The sequence below is a fragment of the Chiloscyllium plagiosum genome, chromosome 26, assembly GCF_004010195.1.
Source record: "Chiloscyllium plagiosum isolate BGI_BamShark_2017 chromosome 26, ASM401019v2, whole genome shotgun sequence".
NCBI classification, from domain to species: domain Eukaryota; kingdom Metazoa; phylum Chordata; class Chondrichthyes; order Orectolobiformes; family Hemiscylliidae; genus Chiloscyllium; species Chiloscyllium plagiosum.
This window is the reverse complement of record NC_057735.1, coordinates 22,803,645-22,828,595: the sequence shown is the minus strand read 5'-3', so window position 1 is coordinate 22,828,595 and position 24,951 is coordinate 22,803,645. Positions and strand designations below refer to the sequence as shown.

Genomic DNA, 24,951 nt, shown 5'->3' with positions numbered 1-24,951 from the left:
CTGGCAAGATCTGAAATGTGGGTGTAAGGTGTGTGGTAGTGCTAAGTATATGAAGGTGAGATGAAACATGAGGTTGATATGTACATGCTCTGACAGACAAGATAGCGATGTGGTGATTTTGACTGGTGAGTCATTCATTGGTGAAATATTACATTTGACAATGAATTAACTATGCTTGACCACTCTTGTGAGGTCACTGAACTTCTTATGACACTGCGTCCAGGTCCTTGGGCCCAAGGCATTGACCTCCATGACAACTTGTTTCTATAACTTTCTCAGTATTTGTTTGGAGGCTTCCTCAGGTCTCTTGCAGGGATGGCATGGCACTGCTTGCTTCCAGATGCTCCACCCAAAATTCCAACGCAGCATCAAAAGCTTGGATATGCATTCTGCCTTTGTCAGCTATTCTTCTTTTCTTTCTCATGTCAGATCCAGATCTGACAGGATTCCCAGCACCTGGTCTCGTCACAATGCACCACTCCTTTAAGCAATACAGCTTTAGGTGGTATTTGCAAGTATTGATTTTACATTTCCCTCAAGCTGTTCCATGCTGCAAATCAACAGCACTGTTGCATGAGAGATAATTCAAATGAGCAGGCAGCGTGAAGATAGATGCATGTTCACTGTGTTACATTGAAGAGGGGCAGCTTAATCCACAACATTTGATCCCTGTACACTTTTTATTTACTCTGCTGTTGTACATCAACCTGCCTTTCCAGAAATATGAAGAAGCATTTTCTCCAACAGATGATACACTTTAATCATTTTATTGCTGAGGTTGATCTCCACCCATATCAGTATTACATTTGAGGACCAAAATAAGGAAAATCACAGAGCACGTAAAGGTAAGAGTTGCCATAGTCCCAGAGGAGAGAGACAGTTAGCCAGTGTTGGTTTAAACTGAGTGTCGCCATATCTCGGGCAAGGATGATAAGGCGGGACCTTCTGTGGTAATTGTGTAGGAATTGAAGCTGCTCTGTTGATGTCACTCTGCAAAGCAAACCAGCTATCCAGCTAACTGAGCTAACCAATTCCCATCAAGCATCCTATGTAACAAGGAAATCTTTCTATTACAAACATTGTTTCATAAACAACTTGATAGGAGCATTCATTAATCACAAATCAAGGAGCTGAAATACTAACTTGTTTTGAACTGAATGCTGCCTGTATAGGCTTACCTATTTATTGTAACATTGCTCAAGTACACACACTTTAGAATGACAAGCTATGAAATTATTTCAACTTTGTTTGTCAGCCATCTGAGAGTTTGGGCTTGTAACTAGAATCCTGAGAATGATGGAAAAATATAAATAAAACTGGGGAAAAGAAAGCCAAAGAGGTAAAGTTTAATTCCTCAGCCAATGCATCACGTCAGTTTTTCCCCATTGTGTTAATCGGACAGAAGTTAATTATTTTCTGTATGACTCCACATCTCGACTGGCAAAAAAATATGAAATGTCTGAAAGCTCCACGGGGAGAAAAAAAAAGATTGTTTCACTTTTTTTTATTAGTTTAATATCTGACCTAAATTGAAAACATTTCCTGTAGAGTGATATTTTCTGGTGCTGTTTCTTTCCAGGTATGATGTTGATTCAAAAAGCCCAGATTTATCAAAACATGTAAGTAGTTTGATCCTCTCCATCTTTACATGATGTTCTATTATTTAATTTTGATTTAAACTGAGTGCTAGCTAACTTACTCTGATTCTTCCAACTGTAGTGAATAGAGAACATTTTGTCATAGTATATCGCAAATGACTAGCATAACAACACTTTAATTATGAGGAAAGGTAATGTAAATTAGATTGTTGTTCTTTGAATATAAGAGCCTGAAGTGTAATCTGATTGAGAGTCAGGACAATAGTAAAAAGTTTCAATGGAGAAGATAACGAGGAACTATCCTCCTCATTCAGTGAGTCCAGAATAAACGGGCACAATCTTATTATTAGAGCTAGACCATATAGGAATGAAATCATATAAACAACAAAGGGTATGTGAAATTCTCAAGCCAAAACAACTGTGGATACTGATTCATTTTAAATTTTCATTTGCTAAGAATATCAAGAGATGATGTGCAAGTAAAGAGAGTTGATACATAGACCATGCAATTGTAGAATCCTACTGTGGGGAAAGAGGCCATCTGGCCCATTGGGTCGGCACTGACCCTCCAAAGAGCATTCCAACCAGACCCAGGCCCTGCTGTGTCCCTCTAACCCCACATTTACCATAGCTAACCCACCGAGCCTGCAAATCCCTGGATGCTACAGGATAGTTTAGCATGGTCAATCCACCTAACCTGCACATCTCTGGATTGGACATCAGCCAAAATCTAAATGAATCCTCGAAAAGTTATGAAGGTTGAATGGCTGACTCACATTTCCAGAAGAAGCAAAAAAGCTCAACAGGATGCTGGAAGTCTGAAACAAATGCAGAATGCTGGAGAAACTCAACAGGTCTGGTCGTATCTGTGGTGAGAGCAACAGTTACTGTTTTGGATTCAGTATGGCTCTTCTTCAAAACTGAGTTTTGTCAGCATTCTCTGTGTTCGTTTTAGCTGAATGTCTATCTGGTTAACAAACAGGGCAGAACATGAGCAGGCCCTTCCGCTTACCATGTCTGTGCTGACCATGATGGAGACATAAAATCTTCAGATGCTGGAATCCAAAATAGACATACAGGAGGCTGAAAGAACACAGCAGGTCAGACACCATCAGGAGGCAGAGAAGGATCCTGAAGAAGGGTTACACCCGACACGTCGACTTCTCCAACTTCAAGATGCTGCCTGGTCTGCTGTGTTCTTCCAGCCTCCTGCCTGTCTATTTTATGCTAACCATGATGCCATTCTAAACTAATCTTTGTCTAATCTGCATGTGGTCCATATCTCTCTATTCTCTGCCTGTTCATGTATCTGTCTAAACAGTTCTTAAAGTTTGCTAACATGTCTGCTTCTACCAACTCCTCTGGCAGTATGTTTCATGCATCTACCACTCTGTATAAAAAAGAACTTGCCTCACACATTGCCTTCAAACTTATCCCCTCTCACCTTAAGCCTATGGCCCGTACTGTTAACATTTTCATCCTGGGAGAAAATCTCCAACTGTCCACCTTGCCCATGCCTTTCATAATTTTATATACTTCTATCAGGTCACCCCTCCACCTCCAATATTCTCGCAAAAACAGTTGAAGTTTGTCCAACCACTTCTTGTAACTCACGCACTTCAATCTAGGCAACATCCCAGCAAACTCTTTTTCACCCTCTCCAAAGCCTCCATGTCCTTCTTAAATACCAGAACTGTACATAATATTGCAAATGTGGCCTAACTAAAGTCTTGTACAACTGCAATGTGACTTGCCAACGTTTATTCTCAGTGCTCTGACCGATGAAGGCAAGCATGTCCTATACTTCCTTCCACACCTTATCCACTTGTGTTGACCCTTTCAAGAAGCTATGGACTTGCACCCCAAGATCCTTCTATATATCAATACTCCTGAGGATCCTGCCATTTATTGTATGATTTCCTCTTCCACTTGACCTCCTTAAAAAAAAACTCACCTCTCATTTGTCCAGATTAAATTCCATCTGCCATTTCTCTGCCCAACTTCCCAACCGATATACATCTTGCTGCATCCTTTGACAACCTTACTCACTACCCACAATTCCACCAATTTTAATGTTGTCTGCAAACTTATTAATCAGACCACCTACATTTTCATCCCATTGATGTATATACATTTCAAACAGAGGTCCCAGTACTGATCCTTGTGGAATACCACTGGTCAAAGCCCTCCAGTCAGAAAAACATCCTTCCTCAAACACCTCAGTCTTCTATGACCACGTCAGTTTTGAATCCAGCTACCAACTCACCATAGATCCTGTGTGCCTTAATCTTCTGGACCAGCTTACCAGGAGGAACCTTTTCAAATGCTTTTGTAGAGTCTATGTAGACCACATTCACTGCCCTACCCTCATCAACCATCTCCTTCCTTAAAAATCTCAATCAAATTTGAGAGCCAAGACTTGCTCTCCATAAAGCCACGCAGACTATCCCTAATAAGTCCATTCTTTTCCAAATGCGAGTAAATCCTGTCTCTAAGAATTTTCTTTAATAATTTCCCTACCATTGATGTAAGGCTCGCAGGCCTATAATTTCCTAGATTATCCTTATTGTCCTTCTTAAACAAAAAGAACAGCATTGGTTATTCTCCACTCTTCTGGGGCCTTGCCTGTGGCTAAAGAGGAGACAAAGATTTCTGTCAAAGCTGCAGCAATGTCCTCTCTTGCCTCCCTCAGCATCGTGGGATAGATCACAGCAGGCCCTGGGGACTTATCTACTTTACTGTTTTCAAGACAGCCAACACCAACCCCTTCCTAATATTGACAAACCCCTCCATATTGTTAAGATTAGCCATGTTCTTCTCCTTGGTGAATACTGTTGTAAAAAACTCATTGAGGACCTCACCTACTTTCTTTGGCTCCATATGTAAATTTTCTCCTTTGTCTTGGAGTAGATTTACTCTTTCCATATCTACCCTCTTGTTTCTAATATACAGATAAAATGCCTTGGGATTCTACATAATCTTACTTGCCAAGGACATTTCGTGGCTTCCTTGAGCCCTCCTAATTCCATTTCAGTTCTCTCCTGCTCACTTTATATTTTTCAAGGGCCTTGTCTGATTTCACTTTTCTAAACCTTATATATATATAGAATATAGAACATAGAACAATACAGCACAGAACAGGCCCTTCGGCCCACGATGTTGTGCCGAACTTCTAACCTAGATTAAGTACCCATCCATGTACCTATCCAAATGCCGCTTAAAGGTCGCCAATGATTCCGACTCTACCACTCCCACGGGCAGCGCATTCCATGCCCCCACCACTCTCTGGGTAAAGAACCAACCGATTTTGTACACTACGTTGGTTTTGCTCATGCTGGGTATCGGGTCCTTTGTCCTGGTGAGTTGTTGTCTGAGAGTGGCTGTTGGTTTGTGTGCTGTTATGAGTCCTCGTGGTCGTAATAGTCTGGCTGTCAGTTCAGAAATGTTCTTGATGCATGGTAACGTGGCTAGTCCTTTGGGGTGTGGCATGTCCTCATTCCATTGTCTTTCCCTTAGGCATCTGTTGAAGAAATTGCAGGGGTATCCGTTTTTGGCAAATACATTGTAGAGGTGTTCTTCTTCCTCTTTTTGCAGTTCTGGTGTGCTGCAGTGTGTTGTGGCCCTTTTGAACAGTGTCTTGATGCAACTTCTTTATTGTGTGTTGGGGTGCTTGCTTTCGTAGTTCAGGATGGAGAAGCGCATACAATAAACATCACAGAAGCGCTTCACAGGAGGCTCCCAAGCGCTGAGGATGTCACCTAGACAGGGGATGAAACGTCTGCAACACAAATTCCAAGCTCGGCGAACAGAACCACAACAACGAGTACCCGAGCTACAAATCTTCTCACAAACTTTGAACTACATATATATATATATATATATATATATATATACACACACCCTTCCTTTTTCCTTTTGAATAAACTTTTAATAGCTCTTCTCATCCAAGGTTCCTGAATCTTGCCATCCTTATCTTTCGTTCTAACAGCAACATGCTTGTTCTCAACTCTGATCAACTGGCTTCTTTTAAAAGACGTCCACATGTCAGATGTGGATTTACCCTCAAACAACCTCCCCCATTGTAATTTATCCAGTTCCTGCCTAATAATGTTGTAATTAACTTCCCCCAGTTTAGTACTTCCACCTGAGGACCAGTCTTACCCTAATCCATAATCGTCTTAACATTTACAGACTTATGGTCATTGTTTCCAAAAATGCCCCTCCACTAAAATTTAGCTTTGCTTTGCTCTTCTCTTTAACCATCTTTGTGTTCAACAGATCTTTGTTTTATCCTGAAATTTAAACAAAATCATGTCATTACTTTCACGAGATGGGCAGTATTTGTTTACGTATTTCATTCAATGCACTGTTAATAATTGTGATATTTGACTTGAGCTTAAATGCATGTTAACATTTCAATAAACATGTCAATATATTGGTGAGGAATTGACATCAAGGAGTTAATATTGTCCCTCTCCTACTTTTCTACATGGCAGTTTAGATTTGATTTAAGCATTTATTTTCTTTTTTCACGAAAACCCCTGAACAAAGTAGACAATGACCAGTCATAATGGGTCTGCAAATCTGTTTGCTCTGCCTTTGCATGTGGATTCTAATATTTTCCAGCTGTCCAGAAGGGAAAATCGGTACTATAATGTATAACCAAGAACCTGTGCACACAGTTGAAGGCAGGGATTGGAAAGCTTTTTTTGCAGTTTTTATGTCAAACAACGAGTGTTATTTTCAAGCTATTTCTAAATGGTAGATCAATCAAAACAAAATGTTCATTTTCTAGTCTGTTCTTGAATATTGAGAATGGAGCATACACACAAAGGAACTGTCATGGATATTTACTGTGCCAGTGAATTAAAGACTTTAATTTTATGAATTGGCTGATAATTACAATTAGTATTTTAATGGCTCTTATCTTACCAATGCATTCTAATCGACACAATAGCTACAACATAATGGTCCAGATCTTCCAGTCTTCAGATAGTTGGAAACCAGGCATATGAGAAGAAAGATGGCTTTGGGACCTTTGGCAGTCTGGATGCTCCAACTTGGAGAGAATTGCCCATAAATTCTGACAAGAAATCCCCTTCTGTCCAGGACCATCTGAAAGCTTCTCTTGGTTACAATTGAAGATTTCAGACAGTCCTGACTTATTTGAGTAGCTACCTGGAAAATGCCAGACTGAAAATTCCTCCTGAAATGGTTGAATACCTAGCTTATCTGCCTTTCCCGAACACAATGCTCCCTCCTCCCCCATACCTCTCCACCTGACTCTCTCTCTTGCCTTTGCCAACCCCAGAACCCACCTGAATGTGCAGCTCCAGTTTGCAGAAAGTAGAAGCAGAGAAGTAATCTGACAATGATTGCTGTTCCTGGAAAGCTTTGGGCCATTATTATGGACTTATTTCAACTTCCAACTTACTGACAATTGTATTAAGATTAAAGATGTTGTTGAAATAATGGTGCTTATCAAGAAGTTCCACCCCTATTTGCATTAATAAAATAGAGTGTTATTCAGGTAATTTAATTACCTATCATCCTTAGAGCAATGTGTTCTGTCAGGGATGATTTCATTTGATCAGTCATTGCGGGAAAGTAAAATATATAATTGAACTATGATATGGTTTGCTACTTTGTAGGATTTTCTGGGACAGATGTTCTGCACCCTGGGGGAGATTGTGGGCTCATCAGGAAGCCGATTAGAGAAACCACTAATGTAAGTCGAATGTAGCTCGAAATTAATTCTACCTAATACTCAAAATTATTTGTGTAAAATATTGTCTTTGCTGACATGACATTGGGAGAACCTGTTCCAGGTTTGGAAAAATTCAGATACAGTAGAAATGGCAAAAAGAGACAGGAACACAGATATTTCATGGAATAGAATCAAACTACATAAGTTTAAAATTAATGTCAAAGGTAATTTGGTTGACAGCACAAGGTTAGACCATATCTTTTTAATTTGCTGGCAGTGAGAATGCTTCATGAAATGGGTTTGAATAGTTAAGTCTCAGTTTCTTGTCAATAAGAACTCAGGGCATGATTTATGCCAAATTTGAAATCTTGTTAAAAAGTTTGATAAGAAGGCATAAGATAATGCATGCATGTGCTTACGTCTGTGTGCATTTTTAAATTTTAAAATACTGTAACAGTAAGGCTACTGAGACCTGACAAGAATAAAAAATAAAGCAAAGTCAGCCTTCCATATATGGGTGGCATGGTGGCTTTAAAGCAAGTTAAAACTAGAGAGAGGAACCATTAATGATTTCTTGATCATCTTTCAATCCTTTAGAAAATCCAAAGTGTTTTATACCTGACAAAGAATTGGCAAAATGCATTCACTACTACTCTTTAAAATATGAGATAGCCTATTTGTCAAGATCCATCAAATAGTTTACTTACTTGACCATGTTTGCTATAGGTTGAAGTTTTTAGCCAGAGCATCATGATATAGGAAGACATTTGCAAATGACATAAAGCAAATTCAAAATTCTTCGACTGATGTATAAATAATAAAAGACTATATACAGTGTGACACTGGAAAAAGTACAGCAGCTCAGGCAGCACTGAGGAGCAGGAGAGTCAACATTTAGGGCAGGGCCCTTCATCAGGACTGCAGTATTTAGTATTTCCTATAAACAAAACACTATTAAGAGAAGGGATGGGATTGATTGTCGTCTGAAAAGGGGATCTATGCTTGGAGACCACACTGTGTTGTTAAATGAGTACATTGCATTTGCTTCCAACAACAGCCAAAATGCTGCAAAATACATAGTAAGGGTGCGACAAGTCGAGATACAGAATGGACGAAAAATTGATTGAGAAGATTTACAAAGTTTGCCAGTCTCCAGTTTCTGTAATCAATAATGCTGTATACTGTTGTGTGGTCACAGTTATAACTGCTGTGCACTTGATTCCCATTTCTTGTTAGCAAAACAGCTGAGGGTGGATAAAATCCATCTGAGAACATTACAGTGTTGTCAACTTTGCAAAATAGGCACACATAAAGATTAGGAGTGGAGTTCAATGAAAGTCAAATCTCTGTCATTTGTAAGTGTCTGTGTACTGTCAGTAGTTTAACTCCTTTCAATAGCCTGACAAGCCTATTTTGTGAAAGTTAATGATGTGGCTTCATATGAATGTGAGAGAGTGCTGGTAATGGATTCTAATAGTTGTGAAAAGAAAACCACAAGAATTTGACATGTCAATCACACAATGATTCGCTTCTACAAGCTGTTCCTCAATATTTCTAGGCTCCCAAGAACTATAATAATCTTCTCGACAGAAACAAAAGGAGCTGACCCATTCCCAGCTGTCTTCTTGCTTGCTTCTTCAATTTTTCACACTTTTTAATCCATCAAATGGCCTCACCATAGTGAGGGACATGGTATTGATTTACCACTTTTACCTTACAAGTGGTCAAGGTTAGAAACCCAGTTGAATGGATGCCTATTGCAATATTGGTTTAGCAGAGGAGCAAGTACATCTAAATAGGTTTGAAGGACAACTCCTGAAACTTTGCACCAGAAGACTTCTCATTCTTTCTTTGCTCACTACTAACAGATGATGAAGAGTCGCCAAACTTGAAACTTTAACTCTGCTTTCTTCCTGCAGATACTGCCCCTCCTGCTGAGTTTGTCCAGCAATTTCTGTTTTGGTTTAAGGTCTCCAGCATCTGTGTTTTTTTGTTTAATTATTGTACCATTCACAGGTTAGGAACCTGTTAAACTCTCCAGTACGCATCGCTGAGGTTCTTCAACTGAGCCAAGGTATAAGCATCTTACCTTAAGGTTCCCTGACCAGTCATGGAGGGTGGCAAACTTGTTTCTGTCAAAGGAAGGATCAGTCATTAAAGGGATCACAACCTGAGCAGGAATGGTTTGGCTGCAGCAATCACAGAAATGGAAAGTAGATCTGAGAAGACTGAGCCTGGGTGTCTCCATCTTTCCTGAAAGTTCTGCTGTAGGATTTCTATTCCTAAGATTGGGGAAGATGGATAATCTTTCCAATCTGGCAAGCATAGTGGATGTCACACAGAAAGTCAGCAGGTCAGTGTGGTCCCTCCAACTTAAAGACTGAGGATCTAGGAGCCTATTTTGGCAAGAAAGGGAGTGGCATAGCAACGAGAGTTGACACATCTCCCACTCTGGCATTTACAGCAATCCCTTGCACAGCACTCCTCGTGGCAACACCACGATTCTCATTCTTCTCTCAGCAGGCACCTCACATCTCTGTTTGAGTCACCAAAATTCTCACTTAGTTGAAACTTTATTGCTGGAACAGCACAGCAGGTCAGGCAGCATCCAGGGAACAGGAGATTCGACGTTTCGGGCAACGATTCTCATTCTTCTCTCAGCAGGCACCTCACATCTCTGTTTGAGTCATCAAAATTCTCACTTACCCTCATTCTGTTGGTTTCTTGTACCCATGCTTGCCTCCTGTCTCCACTGAAACCATTGTTAACCCCCACAACTCTCTGCTTCCTTCCCTACCAGAGAGTGCACAAACTCAAAAGGCAGAGACTCAGGGTTGCATTAAGGTAGCTCTCTAGTGACAGGCATTTTGATGGTAACTGAGAATTCCTACCCACCTGACCCATTTAAAAAGGAGGTCTTATTCCAGCAGGCTAGGTGTGTCATCAGTAACTCATGTGCTTGCATGTAATGGGAGAGCTTATCCTTTGCCTGTAGACCATGTGGTGAGGTCTTGCATCCTTTGAATTAGATGAGTGTTCCCTCTGCCCAGTTGCATAGCACATGGCTGAGAAAAAGGCATAGGTGCCATTGTTACTGCTGGTGGTTTTTCTGTTGCTGTGTGTGCATGGGAAATCATGTCTCACAAACTTGACTGAGTTTTTTGAAGAAGTAACAAAGAGGATCGATGAGGGCAGAGAAATATAACAGGATCTTGATCAGATGGGCCAATGGGCTGAGAAGTGGCAGATGGAGTTTAATTCAGATAAATGTGAGGTGCTGCATTTTGGCAAATCAAATCTTAGCAGGACTTATACACTTAATGGTAAGGTCCTGGGGAGTGTTGCTGAATAAAGAGACCTTGGAGTGCAGGTTCATAGCTCCTTGAAAGTGGAGTCGCAGGTAGATAGGATAGTGAAGAAGGCATTTGGTATGGGGAGAGGCTGAACAGGCTGGGGCTGTTTTCCCTGGAGCGTCTGGGCTGAGGGGTGACCTATAGAGGTTTACAAAACTATGAAGGGCATGAATAGGGTAAATAGACAAAGTCTTTTCCCTGGGTGGGGGAGTCCAGACGTAGAAGGCATAGGTTTAGGGTGAGAGGGGAAAAATATAAAACGGACCTAAGGGGCAACGTTTTCACGTAGAGGTTGGCACACGTATGGAATGAGCTGCCAGAGGAAGTGGTGGAGTTTGGTACAATTGCAACATTTAAGAGGCATTTGGATGGGTATATGAATAGGAAGGGTTTGGAGGGATATGGGCTGGGTGCTGGCAGGTGGGACTAGATTGGGTTGGGATATCTGGTCGGCATGGACAGGTTGGACCGAAGAGTCTGTTTCCATGCTGTACATCTCTATGACTCTATGCTGTTGCTCTTTTAGAGGTGCTTGGTAAAACTGCTTCCATGGTGAAGGCTGTCAGCACGGGAGTACAGTTAAAACTGAGTGAAGTATATGACAAATGAAGCGATTGGCAAGAAATTGGCAGTATCCTACAAAGGAATCAAAACACTTTTGAAGAGGCAGTGCTGTTGGTAGTGGCTTTTCATCTGGCCATAGCTTCACCTTATCAAGTTCACTAATCACTGACTGTCAAACTTATCAATTTTACCCGAATAGCTCTCCCTACTATGCACTCACCTCCATGAGCTGCTGACTTATTATCATGTTCAACTGCTTTGCCTTGCCAGTTTTCACATTCACCTGGGTGAAAGCTAGGAATGTTGTGGGACGATGGCAGTATCTAAACTCAGCATCAATTCTAGGAGATTTAACTCTCCATTCACAACAAGATCTTCATCCTCTTTATAACGATCCCCTTGGAGTCCAAAATTTCTAAAGACAAATTCAGCTGATAGCTGAAGGAATTGTACAGGATTTCACATTTTAAAACTCTAGAACTGTGATTTATTGACCAAACGTTCCTGGAAATGTATGTACCCAGCTAGAATTAGTCAAATCTTGTAGCTTCCTTTGATTTGCCTATAAATTTGTTCCTTCTATTCTAAGCATGAACCTAAAACTGTTTTCTGTTACAGAGAACCATGGAGACCTTTGACGTCTATCTGTTCACTTTCACACTCAGACCTGGTAGACTGGCTATCTCTGCACTGAGATATCATAGAAATTCCTCCCCTCTCAAAGACAATTCTCTTAACAAGTTGAATCACATAGGCCTTATATTAAGGTACTGATGCCGATTTAATTTCCTTGGGTACCCATTTTTCTTTCATCGTGGAATTAAATGGATGATTCAAAGCACAGTAGTTTATGATCTAATATTCTCAGCCTATTTCTCTGGGATTTGGAGAGATTCATTCTACTGTTAGCACTCAGGCTGCTTGAACATCTTACATTTTCATACCACTAAAACAGTCGGGGGCTCTCTATTCTCCAATAATTAAACCAGCCAGCCTTGCTGAGACAGACTTTCGAACTGGCAAGTACAACACCCTTGGTTTACCCTATATTTATAGACACATCACCAACACATAATAAACTTGTAGACATCATCATTGTAACATCTTGCAAGGAAAGGAATTATCCCAGTTTCTCTGAGAATTTTGTTGCATTATGATATAGATTCCAGATCAGATAGGCTTGTACCTTTTAAGACACTTAGATGATATTAGTGTTGCAATAAACATCTGTCTTGACAACAACCCATCTGTGTGATTTATGTCATAAGACCATAAGACATAGGACCGGAAGTAAGGCCATTCGGCCCACTCATGCAGGCTAACATGTAGAAAACCATAAAGCACATTAAATATTTAACCTGACTATCACAGTGAGCAAGAAGAGGTGTGCAGTAAGCCCCTTCTGTCCTAACATTAGAATGGTTCATTTTTGTTTACACATGGTCACTGTAGTTTGACCCCAGATTTGAATAACAGCCCATTGTAATGCATTGTGTGACTCATGTATATCCTCTGTGGCACTTAGCTCTTGTTGTATTGGTAATGTAATTGGCATAGTTTCCTGGGAGTGGCAGGGTTTCTATCAAGCATGCCTGTAGAAATAACATCAAGATAGAATAATGAGATGACAACCTGTATCTCTCTACCAGAGGCTTTCAATATCATAAGGAAGGGTCAAGAAAAGGATTGTTCTCCAATTTTCTGTTCCTTCACTTGAAATCTTATAGGCTGTTTAATTTTACTTTGTCCACCTTCTCAATATAAATTTACAAGATGTATTTGGATCTTTCGGAACAAGTCACAAAAGACTTGCTGCAGGAATTTCCAACTTATTTGGCAGAATTATTTTGAGACTATATTTTGATCCTCTGTTCACTTGTTTGTTTACATTCTCTTTTGCTTCTATATTTTAGCACATTCCTTCTCATTGCATTTCTTCTTGCAACGTTTTTCTCCTTCCCAGAGGCTGCAGCAACTTGTGTCACAAATGGAATGATTTGTTACATGAGCCACATGATTACACAGTAAATTTAGCCTAATCTCATTCCTATCCAATTCATGTCTCCCCATCTTATGAACACAGTCTTGAATGTAAAGCTGAATAATTGGATGGAAAGGAAAATTGGATGTCAAGTCAGAAGTGAGTTACAAGAGAGAAAAAAAAACAGAACCAAAGGCAGGAAAGACTAAAAAAGAAATAATAAGCAAAGCAAATTGAAAACCTTAAAATATTCAAGAAAAATCAGAACTGCACGACAAGCAGGCATGTTGAAATTCAAACAAATAAAGAACAGGTAAATTGAGGCACTTTGAGAAAAGGATTTGATCACCTTGCAACAAATAGGAAATAATAAGGAATAGATTTATGGAAAGAAATGACAAAAATGTAAGGAAAACATAATTTGTAATTGTATTTAACAATCAACTATCCAATTTATGAGCTATAAATTTGCTTTATGAATGATATCAAGAATGTATGTTAAAAAGAAATAATTTGCATGAAAATAGGACCTTTTACAGCCTCAGGATGTGTCAAAGTAGGTGGCAGATAAATTATTATTTTGATATATAGTACGGGTCTTTACCAGGCAGAGAATGAATTGGGCATTGGCAAGAAAATTGGGACAACTGTGAGATTGACCGTGGGAAACTTTTTGATGTTAGGAGCAAAATGTCCCATTTTCCAACCATGTGCTGAATGATGAAATGACAAATCTCACCAGAGATGCATGTATTAGCATCATGTTATTAGTTAATCCTGGCTCATTTATGTGTAGTTCCACATTCTTCCATTTGCTGGATGGAAATTGAACAGTGACAATTTCTGATGTGTAAATGAGAGCAATAACCTGATGACTCCAGATCACCATTCGTTTCTCTGGCCCTCCATTATGGGCAGCAAACATGTATAATCCTTCCACAGACATTGACAATTGACGTTTATCAGCTTCTCCGCTTCCTCAAGTCACATCTCCAATGAAATCTGGTTCTGCAACTTAGTTCTGCACTTTGAAGGGCATCAGCATCTAATATTGGAATTCTGCTACCAGAACACTTTGTGCACAGAGACAATGAATTTGACCAAGATGCATCTCAGGGCTGCTCCCTTACTCTCTTAGTACTCATTAATTTTTCTCCTTTTTGGATGGTCACAGCATCTCTGCTTTGCCTTGCCTTACCTTTATGCACATTTCACCTTCACCAGAGCTTAAGTGCTGACAGTACATCTATCTTGCCTTCCCTTTTAGGGCAGACACAGAACTAGAAACCCTGTCTTGGTTGTCAGCAGAGATCGGTCAATGGGTAAACATATCAGTAGATATTAACATGCGACACCAATCTCACATCTGTGTCAAGTGCAAGCAGCATATGTGGCATTTTACCTGTAACCTGCCTCCAAAACACATCCAGGTAGTGCCTTCAATATTCATTGTGAAAATGTTATTTGCACATCTTACATTTGCTTCTTTTATAAAACACATTTGAACTGTGGTTTTTGTACTTGATCCTTTAACAAGCAGTAAAATTTTTCCCTTGAGAGCAAGGTGCTGGAAAAGCACAGCAAGTCAGGCAGCATCCAAGGAGCAGGAAAATCGAAATTTAGAGCTTTTGCCACTTTCGCCGCAATTTTTCCCTATCTACTCTGCACAGAACCCTCATAACTTTGTAAACTTCTATGAAATCTCCTCAGCTTCCTCCTCTCCAAGAAGAACAATCCCAAATTCTCCAATCTTTCCTCATTATTAAAGTGCCTCATCCCTTAAACCTCTCTGCAATGCATGGTAGCCAAATCTGTACACATTACTCCAGCGGAGTCCTAAATGGGTTGATTTGCTTGCTCTTGTATTTTATCCTCCCATTTATGAAGTCTTGAATATGCTTTAATAACAGCTCTTTCTACTTGCTGTGCTACCTTTTCATGCATGTACACACCCAGGTCACTCTGCACTTGTGCATCCTTCAGAATTGTACCCATAATTTTATATTTTCTTTCTATGTCCTTGGTATCACCTCTCACTTCTCATCGAACTTTATCTGCCACTTATTCCTCCACTCCACCAGTGTTCAATGTCCTATTGAAGTTCAACACTGTCCTTCTCACAGCTTACAATTCTCCGAAGTTTTGTTTTATTCTCAAACTTTGAAATTGTTTGCTGCACATTAAAATCATTTATAAAAAAGCAGGAAAAGTAAGGGCCGTGATTCCAACCTCTGGGGAATCCACTACTAATACTGTTCTCGCCCAAAGAAAATGTCCATTACCCACTAGTCTCTTCTGTCCCTCAGCTAATTTTGCATCCATGTTACTACCGTTCCTTCTATTCCATAACCTATAATTTTCCTCACTAATCTTTTATGTGAGACTTGCATAAAAGCCTTATGGAATTCCATATGCACCACATAAACAGACTTTCCTTTTCGTTTTATTCACTCTGACCTTTATCCACTCCTTTGTGTGATCAAGTGTTTTATTCTCTTTCTCTGGGCTTCATCTCCAACTATTATTGACTCCTTTCACCTCTTTCCACCCCTACCAACCATTTCCTAGCAACAGTCAGTTCTGAAGAGGGGTCATTGGATCCAAAATGTTAAGTTTGCTTTCTCTGCACAAATGCTGCCAGACTTGCTGGGTTTTTACAGAAAGTTCTGATTTTCTTTCTGAATTCCAGTATCTATTTTTTTTTCCATTTTTAGGTATGCCTGGTACTGCTCCTGGCATGCCCTCCTGCAGTCTCCATTGAACCAGAGTTGTTCCCTTGGCTGCTTACAACATTGCAGGCATCTTGCCCATTTGAAGCCTGTTGCTTTTGCCAACAGTAGCCCAAAGAAAGTGAAAGAGAGTGAGAAAATGAGAGCGTGGAAAACAGTGACAAGAAAAATGGAGCCTGTATCACGGAGGCTAGAGAGCTGAATCTTGTGGCTTCAGCAGCAATTTTACATTGAACGATTGTCACATGTTTTTGAATTGGGAACAGTGTGGTCACAAGTGCATAAGATATAGGAGCAGAATTAGGCCATTCAGCCCATCGACTCTGCTCTGCCATTCAATCATGACTGATATGCTCCTCACCCCTATCTTCCTGCTTTCTCTCCATATCCATCCAATCTATTACCGATTAAAAATCTGTCTAACCCCTCCTTAAATTTACTCACTGTCCCAATATCCACCGCACTTCGGCGTATGGAGTTCCACAGATTCACAACCCTTTGGGACAAGTAGTTTCTCCTCAACTTTGTTTCAAATTTGCTACTCTTATCCTAAGACTACGACCTCTCATTCTGGAATGCCCAACAAGAGGAAGCATCCGCTCCACATCTATTTTATCCGCATCTTTTATTATCTTGAATATCTCAACTTGATCTCCCCTCGTTCTTCTAAATTCCAGAAAGTATAGGCCTAAACTGTTTAATCTCTCTTCATATGACAAACCCCTCATCTCTGGGATCAATCTAGCGAACCTTCTCTGAACTGTCTCCAACTCTACATCTTTCTTCAAAGAAAGGGACCAAACTGTGCACAGTACTACAGTGTGGTCTCACCAACACCTTGTACTGCAACGGTGAAGAATCTTACTGAAGCATGGTTAGTATTTTCAATTAGTTGTTCCAAGGAGAACTAAACACTTCAGGGCTTCTGATTAATTTAAATTAAATTTAACTTAAGCCAACCAAGCTCCTTATTGCAGGCAACAAAAATGAATTGCTCTGCCAAAAAGCTGTCAAATTACCATGAAATCTGTTTTAGTACTTTCAAACTGCCCTCTCATTAAAACAATAATATCAAAAGGCCTATGAGTTTGATTAATATCATGTCTTCATTCTAATTTCTTAACTGCAAATCTTCTACCTGTTTTTGTATATGTTTGTGAAATTTTAGTTGCAATGGGCTTGAAGCACTTTCCCAGTTCAGTGAAGTTTTTTTTTGATCTGCTGAGAAGAAACAATATCTGTTTTCCCTTTCTAATAAGGGGATTTGCTTTAGGACTCTCAGCACCCTGGTGACAACTTTCAGGGAGGAAAGCTTCAGATCTGGATTCCTCAGCTGCTTTGGATCACTGCGAATAAAAGAATCAGCCTTAATGACAGGAGAAGCATTTCTTCAGGATTTTGTGCTGCAGTCATGCTTTCAAAATTCTTAGATTCATCATTAATACAGATTTTTTTCTCAATCTATTTAAATTACTTTGCTAAAAGCTAAACAAACAAAACCTCATTTGATAACTGGTAAATAAGTGAAATGTCTGTTGATTTGATAAATATCGACCAGGATTTATTCCATGCCTTCATTTGTGTAGACCATCTGATTTGGAATACTCTCTCTACACCTCACTTTCCTTCTTCAGAAAGATTATGTTGTCCAACGTTTTGGTCAGCTGGCCTGCATACTGTGACTCAGTGCCTTACTTGATTTTATGATGTTCCCTCGAGTTCCCTGCCACGTTTCCTTCCATTGAAGATTATATAACTGTTACTTGCTCTGTTCATTATCCACTTTGTCTTCTTGTTCATGCCTCAACTGAGGTCAGCAGGTGCAGTCTAGAGTTAGCCTTCATGTCCTTAGGTTCAGGAGACAAAAGAGAATGCAGTGTTCATGTTCTAATTTGCTGTTCTGTTACTTTTGTTGAGAGCATGAGGATAGATGCTGAGCACATAATTAATCCCAGCTGCTGCCTGCAGAACAAACTAATCTACTGTCATCCAGAGTCTTGGATAAAAGTAAAATATGATGACTGGCGCATTGATTGCAGCTCTAGAACCACTTTGTCATATGTTTATACCTTCATGAGAGATGGGATGTTTGAAGAAATTAAAAGAATAGGCTGTTCACACTCATCTAATTTGGGCATTAGTACTGAATGAAAGCACGCAAAATATGTTTCTCACAAAACCAGTAGAAATCTAAAATTCCTTCCTGAGGCTATAATGCTGGAATAATTGGAACATCCAGATTGATCAGATAATGGTATGATCTATAGATTGTAAGTGGGGAAATCATCCATCATGTAATTGAAACAGTATCACATGGTGAATGACTATCACTTATCATGTTTTGAAAAAAAATGGGTCAAGTGAATATCAGACGGGCCATTCTGTTGTCTTGAATAATTTCTTGGCCAGACTAAATATCAGAAAGTGTGGTGGTCAGTTTATTGCGATGAATGTATGTGAAAGAAATTGTTGATTGTTCTACCAGGTTTTTTAAAAATGTTATTCTACATATGTAGGTGATATCAGTGTTCTATTTTGAACAGAAGTTACACACGCTCATTAACAGGGTAAAACAGACAGACGGAACAGGATATATTGTTGTGGTTCTGTTCGCCGATCTGGGAATTTGTGTTGCAGACATTTCGTCCCCTGTCTAGGTGACATCCTCAGTGCTTGGGAGCCTCCTGTGAAGCGCTTCTGTGATCTTTCCTTTGGCATTTGTAGTGGTTTGAATCTGCCGCTTCCGGTTGTCAGTTCAAGCTGTCCATTGCAGTGATCGGTATATTGGGTCCAGGTCGATGTGCTTATTGATTGAATCTGTGGATGAGTGCCATGCCTCTAGGAATTCCCCGGCTGTTCTCTGTTTGGCTTGTCCTATAATAGTAGTGTTGTCCCAGTCGAATTCATGTTGCTTGTCATCTGCGTGTGTGGCTACTAAGGATAAGATTATCAAAGTTGAGACTAAATGCTACATGGGCAGTGTGTGTATAAAGCAAAAGATCAATAGACTGTATTTAGACCTTGTCTATTTATTTGGGCGAGCATTAGGAGAGGCGATGGACTAGTAGTATCATTGCAGGCTATTATTGCAGAGACCTAGATAGTCAGATTTTCAGTTTGCTCGCTGAGCTGGTGGGTTTGTTTACAGATGTTTTATCACCATGCTAGGTAACATCATCAGTGAGCCTCCTGTGAAGCACTTGGCGTTCTGTCCCGCTTGCTATTTGTGTGCCTTGGCCTGTTGTGGTGGGTGGTATCATTTCTGGTTTTGTTTCTGACAGATTGGTAAACACAGTTCAAACCTGTGTGTTTGGTAATAGAGTTTTGGTTCTAATCAAAACTAATACCACCCATCACAACATACCAACAGCCATAAGTAGCAAGAGGGACAGAATACCTCAGCTTCACCGGGAGCTCCATGATGTCACCTAGCATGGTGATGAAACTTCTGAAAATAAACCCACCAGCTTGGTGAGAAAACCGACAACCTGATCCACAACCTGAGCTATACATCTCCAAAATCTCAAATCCAGGTAATGTTCTGGAGATCCAACCATGGCAGCTGCTAGAATTTGAATTCAAAAAAGGAAAAGAAAATCCAGAAACAGAAGTCTAATAGTCACCAGGAAACCATTGGTTGAATGTCAGGAAAAGCCCATCTGGTTTACTTAATGTCCTTCAGGGAAAGAAATCTGCCATTCTTACTTGGTGGCGCCAACATATTACTCTGGACTCTCAGTAATGTGGTTGACTCTTAACAATTACAGAGGGCAATAAGTGCAGGCCTAGCCAATGACACCCACATCCTGTGAATGAATTGTCAAAAAATCAGTCCTGAGAAATGATACTCAGAAGTTTTGTGGAGCTATTGTAGTAGTTAGAAATGGCTATAGGGAAGGAGTGATTGCATTTTCTGTAGAGTGACATTGAACAATCCGTGACCTGCCTCCCTAGAACACTGTTTCTGAGAAAGAAAATTTCAAAACTACCTGTTTTGATTGGCTGTCACTGAGTGTGAAAGACAAGGAGCCAAAGAACTGCAAATGCCTGAAATCAGAAATTGCTGGAGAAGCTCAGCAGGTCTAACAGCTTTGCGGAGAGAAAGCAGAGTTAATGTTTTGGGTTCAGTGACCCTTCTTCAGAACTGGTTGTAGCAGAACTGCAAAAATGACCCTAAGCTATTAGTTGCCTGCCATCTCAACACACCACTATATTTCCCCGGCCAGTGTCTGTGTTGGGGGTTGCTATAGTACTCTAGAAAAGTTCAATGCAACCTGAAGAACAACAACTTATTTTCCGCTTGGGAACCCTGCAAGCTTCTGGACTCCATATAAAGTTGAATAATTTTGTGGCCTGAGCACCTTTTCCCGTATCCTTACCCCAACCCTCTCACACCAGACCTTGTCATCACACATGGGCTGCTACCACAAACAACCCATTGTCAGCCACTAATGATCCCCATTAACAGTTATCATTCTCCCAGGCTGACCTCTACCCACTGCTTTGTTTGTCCAACTGTTTTTTTTCTCTATGTAGTGTCCATCTCCATCAATTGTTTACCCTTCTCCCCCAACTCTAAACCAATTCTCGAGCAGTTGTGCTAACCTTTTCCTAGCTACAATCAGTCCTGAAGCACAGTTACTGACTCTAAAATGTTAACTCTGCTTTCTCTCCAGAGTTGCTGCCAGACCTGCTGAGTTTTTCCAGATATTTCTGATCGTGTTTCTGAAAAATCCTGAGCCTCTACTTCTTAGCTGATATTTCTAAAGGATCCATTAACAACTGGTGAACCCCTGATTTACATATTTGCAGGGTCTAATACCAATTTTGATGTGTGCTAAAATTTTACACAGGGATTAACATAAGCACAGATTGGGTGTAGGCAATAACACTTAGTGTGGTATCCTTCAAGCTTAATTTATGTGCAAAAGAAGTGCATTGTATGATAATTTCTATCCCAATTATTTTCTATTTTATGAAGCGGTCATGAAGCAATTGACAAAATTGCAGCATTGTTAATTTGAAGTTTTTTTGTCTCCTTTTTTATTTTCTTGGATTTCTAGTTGCCATTTTTGATCAAAAGAACTAGATCCATCATGTCACAGTTTGCATATGATAAGGCAGGACAGTTAATCAGTGCTGCTGAGAAAGGAGGCATGGAGTTGAAAGGTTGAGAGAGCTTAATGTTAATGTTGTTTGTGAGAGTTAGAGTTGGCCTTGGGGAATATCATTCAGAAAGCTTGTTAATGGACTAAATCTTTCAAATGGTTTTTGTATTCCCTGAGTAATATACACTTTTAAGCGCGACTAACAAAGCTACACTCTTGTCATTTCTGGGAAGCTGTGTTTCAATCTAAACTCACAAAACCGTTATTGAAGGAAAGGACAATACCTCCAAAACCCAAAATGCAAAGTTGCATGTGTTATGAAACTTTCCTTTCAAAGTTTGGGATCTCCGTGAGATGTTAGGTCATGAGGCCCACTTGATTGCAGGAAATTTCTATACTTTCTGCAATTTTGTTAAGACAGGATAAATTAACGCACAAATCAGCCAAACTCCAATTACCGCAAATTTTTATTTAGCTTCCTTCAGAACACAGTCCAGCTCTTGAGACGCTTATTCAGTAAGGCTTGTGATGACAGTTGCAGTTTGAGACCAATGATGTGATTAGGACTCAGTCTGTATCGACCCTTCTTCTTCCTACAGTGGTCTCACTCAAAATAGCAAGTTCAGATTAGACCATGGTGGGAAGGCAATGTATTCAGTTTGGAGTAAGTATATGGTCTTGTTTTTACTGACCCTCCCTGCTGAGAATCCATTTTATTCTGATTATCCTTGTGCATCCATTCTTTCCAGGAGTGTCAACTCTGGATGAATATATTCTTGGCGGTTTCTTTGTCATGACACATTTGACTTGATTTTCATAGAGGGGATGGGAAAGTAAAGAGTGTGGAGCTGGAAAAGCACAGCAGGTCAGGCAACATCCGAGGATCAGGAGAATCGATGTTTCGGGCCTAAGCCCTTTATCAGGATGAAGGGTTTATGCTTGAAACGTCGATTCTTCCTCTCCTCGGATGCTGCCTGCCCTGCTGTGCTTTTCCAGCTCCACACTCTCGACTCTGATCTTCAGCATCTACAGTCCTCATTTTCTCCTGGTAGGAAAGCAAAGTCAGGAGACGTCTGGATCTGAAAGGGTAGGGATGGGCAATAAATGCTACCCCAACTAGCAAAGCTCTCATCCTGTAAATGAATAAACAAAAAAAAGTGGCCATGGGAGTAGGAAGGAAGCAAAGCTGGCGGGCCATTGTGCCTGTTTCTGTTAACTGGGATATGCACCCTGTTTTAATGATGAAGATCAACACCTCACAGCCTCAACACCCTCCCTGCCCCCCCTCCCCCCGCAAAAACTCCACCCACATGGCAAGTCATTTGATATCTCCACATATAAATATTGCCTCTTTGATACGTATAAATGGGCGGCATGGTGGCACAGTGGTTAGCACTGCTACCTCACAGCGCCAGAGACCTGGGTTCAATTCCCACCTCAGGCAACTGTCTGTGTGAAGTTTGCACATTCTCCCCGTGTCTGCATGGGTTTCCTCCAGGTGCTCCAGTTTCCTCCCCTAGTCCAAAAATGTGCAGGTTAGGTAAATTGGCCATGCTAAATTGCCCGTAGTGTTAGGTGAACGGGTAAATGTATGGGAATGGGTCTGGGTGGGTTGCTCTTCAGACGGTCAGTGTGGACTTGTTGGGCCGAAGGGCCTGTTTCCACACTAATTAACCTAATCTAATCTAAATGCCCTCCATGGCCTCTCTTTCCCTCATGCTCTTTTATATCTTCCATGGTTCCCCTTATGGAATTAATGGGCTTTTTCCATTCTTAGATGTTTTCATTCAGTTTCTATAAAAGGAAGAGTACATCTGAGATTTTGTAAAAGGGTTCCCTCTCAACCTCCATCGTGCACTTTGAGGAATTTCTTTCCAATAGGTAGCTCATTAAATTCATTTTCTTCAAAACATTTCCAAAACACTTTTAATTAAATGATATATCTATACCATTACAGCAGATTAAATGGCATATGCATTAGAAAATATGGGTTCCTAAATATAACGGATAATGTATCCTGAAGCAACTCCTGCCTACCTGCTGCTTCTCAGTTTTCCTTTCTGCCTATCTGCACTCTAACACTGCTTTTGTCAGTCCAAATTTCCTTGAGGCTGCTTTTGCAGGTTACATTTTACACAACTAGTTTCCTGTACACTGGTTTAATTAGAACGTTGAGAATATACAATACTTTATAGATTGATATTTCAAGCAGTAACATTAAACTCTTAGATTAAAGGCTATAAGTCATAAAATGAGAACTCCAGAAGATTATCATTTTGAGTAGCTGAGTTTATTGAAATTGTTATTTTTCCTCTCATTTAGTCTTTGATTTTGATGAACCTTAAATCATTCAAATGCATTTTATTTGCCCTGAAAATTGCACATAATGGTAGTTCGAACACTAGCGAAGTATTTAATTTTACAAATAATATTTTGGAAGCCATGAAGATATTATATGGTGTTATACAACTAAAGCCCTGGAATTAAGTAGTTTCACATTTTTAATTATTGCTAAATGAGAGCAGTTTTTTAAAACAGTTCTCACTGGTGATGTTATTATTTCCACTGTGTTTTGACTGGAAATAACCAGGAATTCAGGGTAATTAATGAGCTGCATTTTACATGTATAATTATATCATTTAACTGAAAACAATTTGCAGTTTATCACCTAGGATCATGTGGGTGACATTAATAATATTAGTTGTGTCATTTAGTATAGAGGAGTAGATTTTAGAATTATTTAACTAAAATTGTCTGGAAGAGTCCATTACTAAGTAGGAATTAGCAACCAGTTTGTCATAGTTATTTAGTACTGGAAATGTCACGTCCTGATTGAAAGCTTCTGGATTTAGTTGGTTAGCAGTTTGTCTTTTTGTGATTTGCTCACAGCTGCTCAATTTTTACGTTGCCTTCCAGAGAAAGGATAAGCTTCCAAAATTTGAGTGAATGATTGAAGTGTCTGTGAAATAATTTTTTTCTGAAAATGAAGTTCTGACACCTCTATTCCCGATGGAGAAAAATAAATCCAATCAATTCTGCGAAGGACTAAATAAATTCATCAGAGGACAACAGTTAATGCACTGCAATCCTGCTGCCTTGAATACTGAAGTAGGGAAGAAACTAACATTTCTAAAATTCAGGTGTAGGATCCATGCATTGCTTGTAAGGCCACTATTCTGAAATATGTACAGCTAAATAGCTTGCAAGGCCTGTTATGAAAGCAGACAAGAGTTGGCTATATTTTTGGGTGAAAGTGAGGACTGCAGATGCTGGAGATCAGAGTTGAGAGTTGGGTGCTGGAAAAACACAGCAGGTCAAGCAGCATCCGAGGAGCAGGAGAATCGACATTTCGGGCAAGAGCCCTTCATCTATATTTTGGGGTGACTAAAGTGACAAATTAGCCAAAATTGACAAGGTAGCAGAATTCCTTGCTGTGAGATTATTCATGAACCATTAGAGTTCCATGGACAATTCGACATCCTCATCGTCATGTTTGCCGACATGGTTCACATTTAGATACTGCTTTAGTGGATTCAGAAATTGCAAATGAAGAGATTTGGGGCAGATTCTTATTGGGGCCTGAGTGATGTGGGCAATAGTGAAAACTGTGGCAGAATCACTTGAAGGAGAAAGTGAGGACTGCAGATGCTGGATATCAGAGCTGATAATGTGTTGCTGGAAAAGCGCAGCAGGTCAGGCAGCATCCAAGGAGCAGGAGAATCGATGTTTCGGGCATGAGCCCTTCTTCAGGAAGAAGGGCTCATGCCCAAACATCAATTCTCCTGCTCCTTGGATGCTGCCTGACCTGCTGCGCTTTTCCAGCAACACATTTTCAGCAAAATCACTTAAGCAAATGTATCATTTGGAATCATGCATGCCCCATTGTGATGCTGTGAACAATTTACCATATC

General features: G+C 40.1%; 1 protein-coding gene across 4 annotated transcripts in view; it reads left to right on the top strand.

Annotated features, from left to right (window-relative positions):
* The window catches only part of LOC122563195 (copine-8-like), a 583,848-nt gene that overhangs the window by 137,282 nt on the left and 421,615 nt on the right, over positions 1–24,951 (top strand). For all 4 annotated transcript variants that reach the window (XM_043716737.1, XM_043716734.1, XM_043716735.1 and 1 more), the window contains 2 exons: positions 1,580–1,619; positions 7,250–7,326. In XM_043716737.1, the coding sequence (XP_043572672.1) occupies positions 1,580–1,619; positions 7,250–7,326 (117 nt within the window). The remainder of the gene's footprint in view (positions 1–1,579; positions 1,620–7,249; positions 7,327–24,951) is intronic.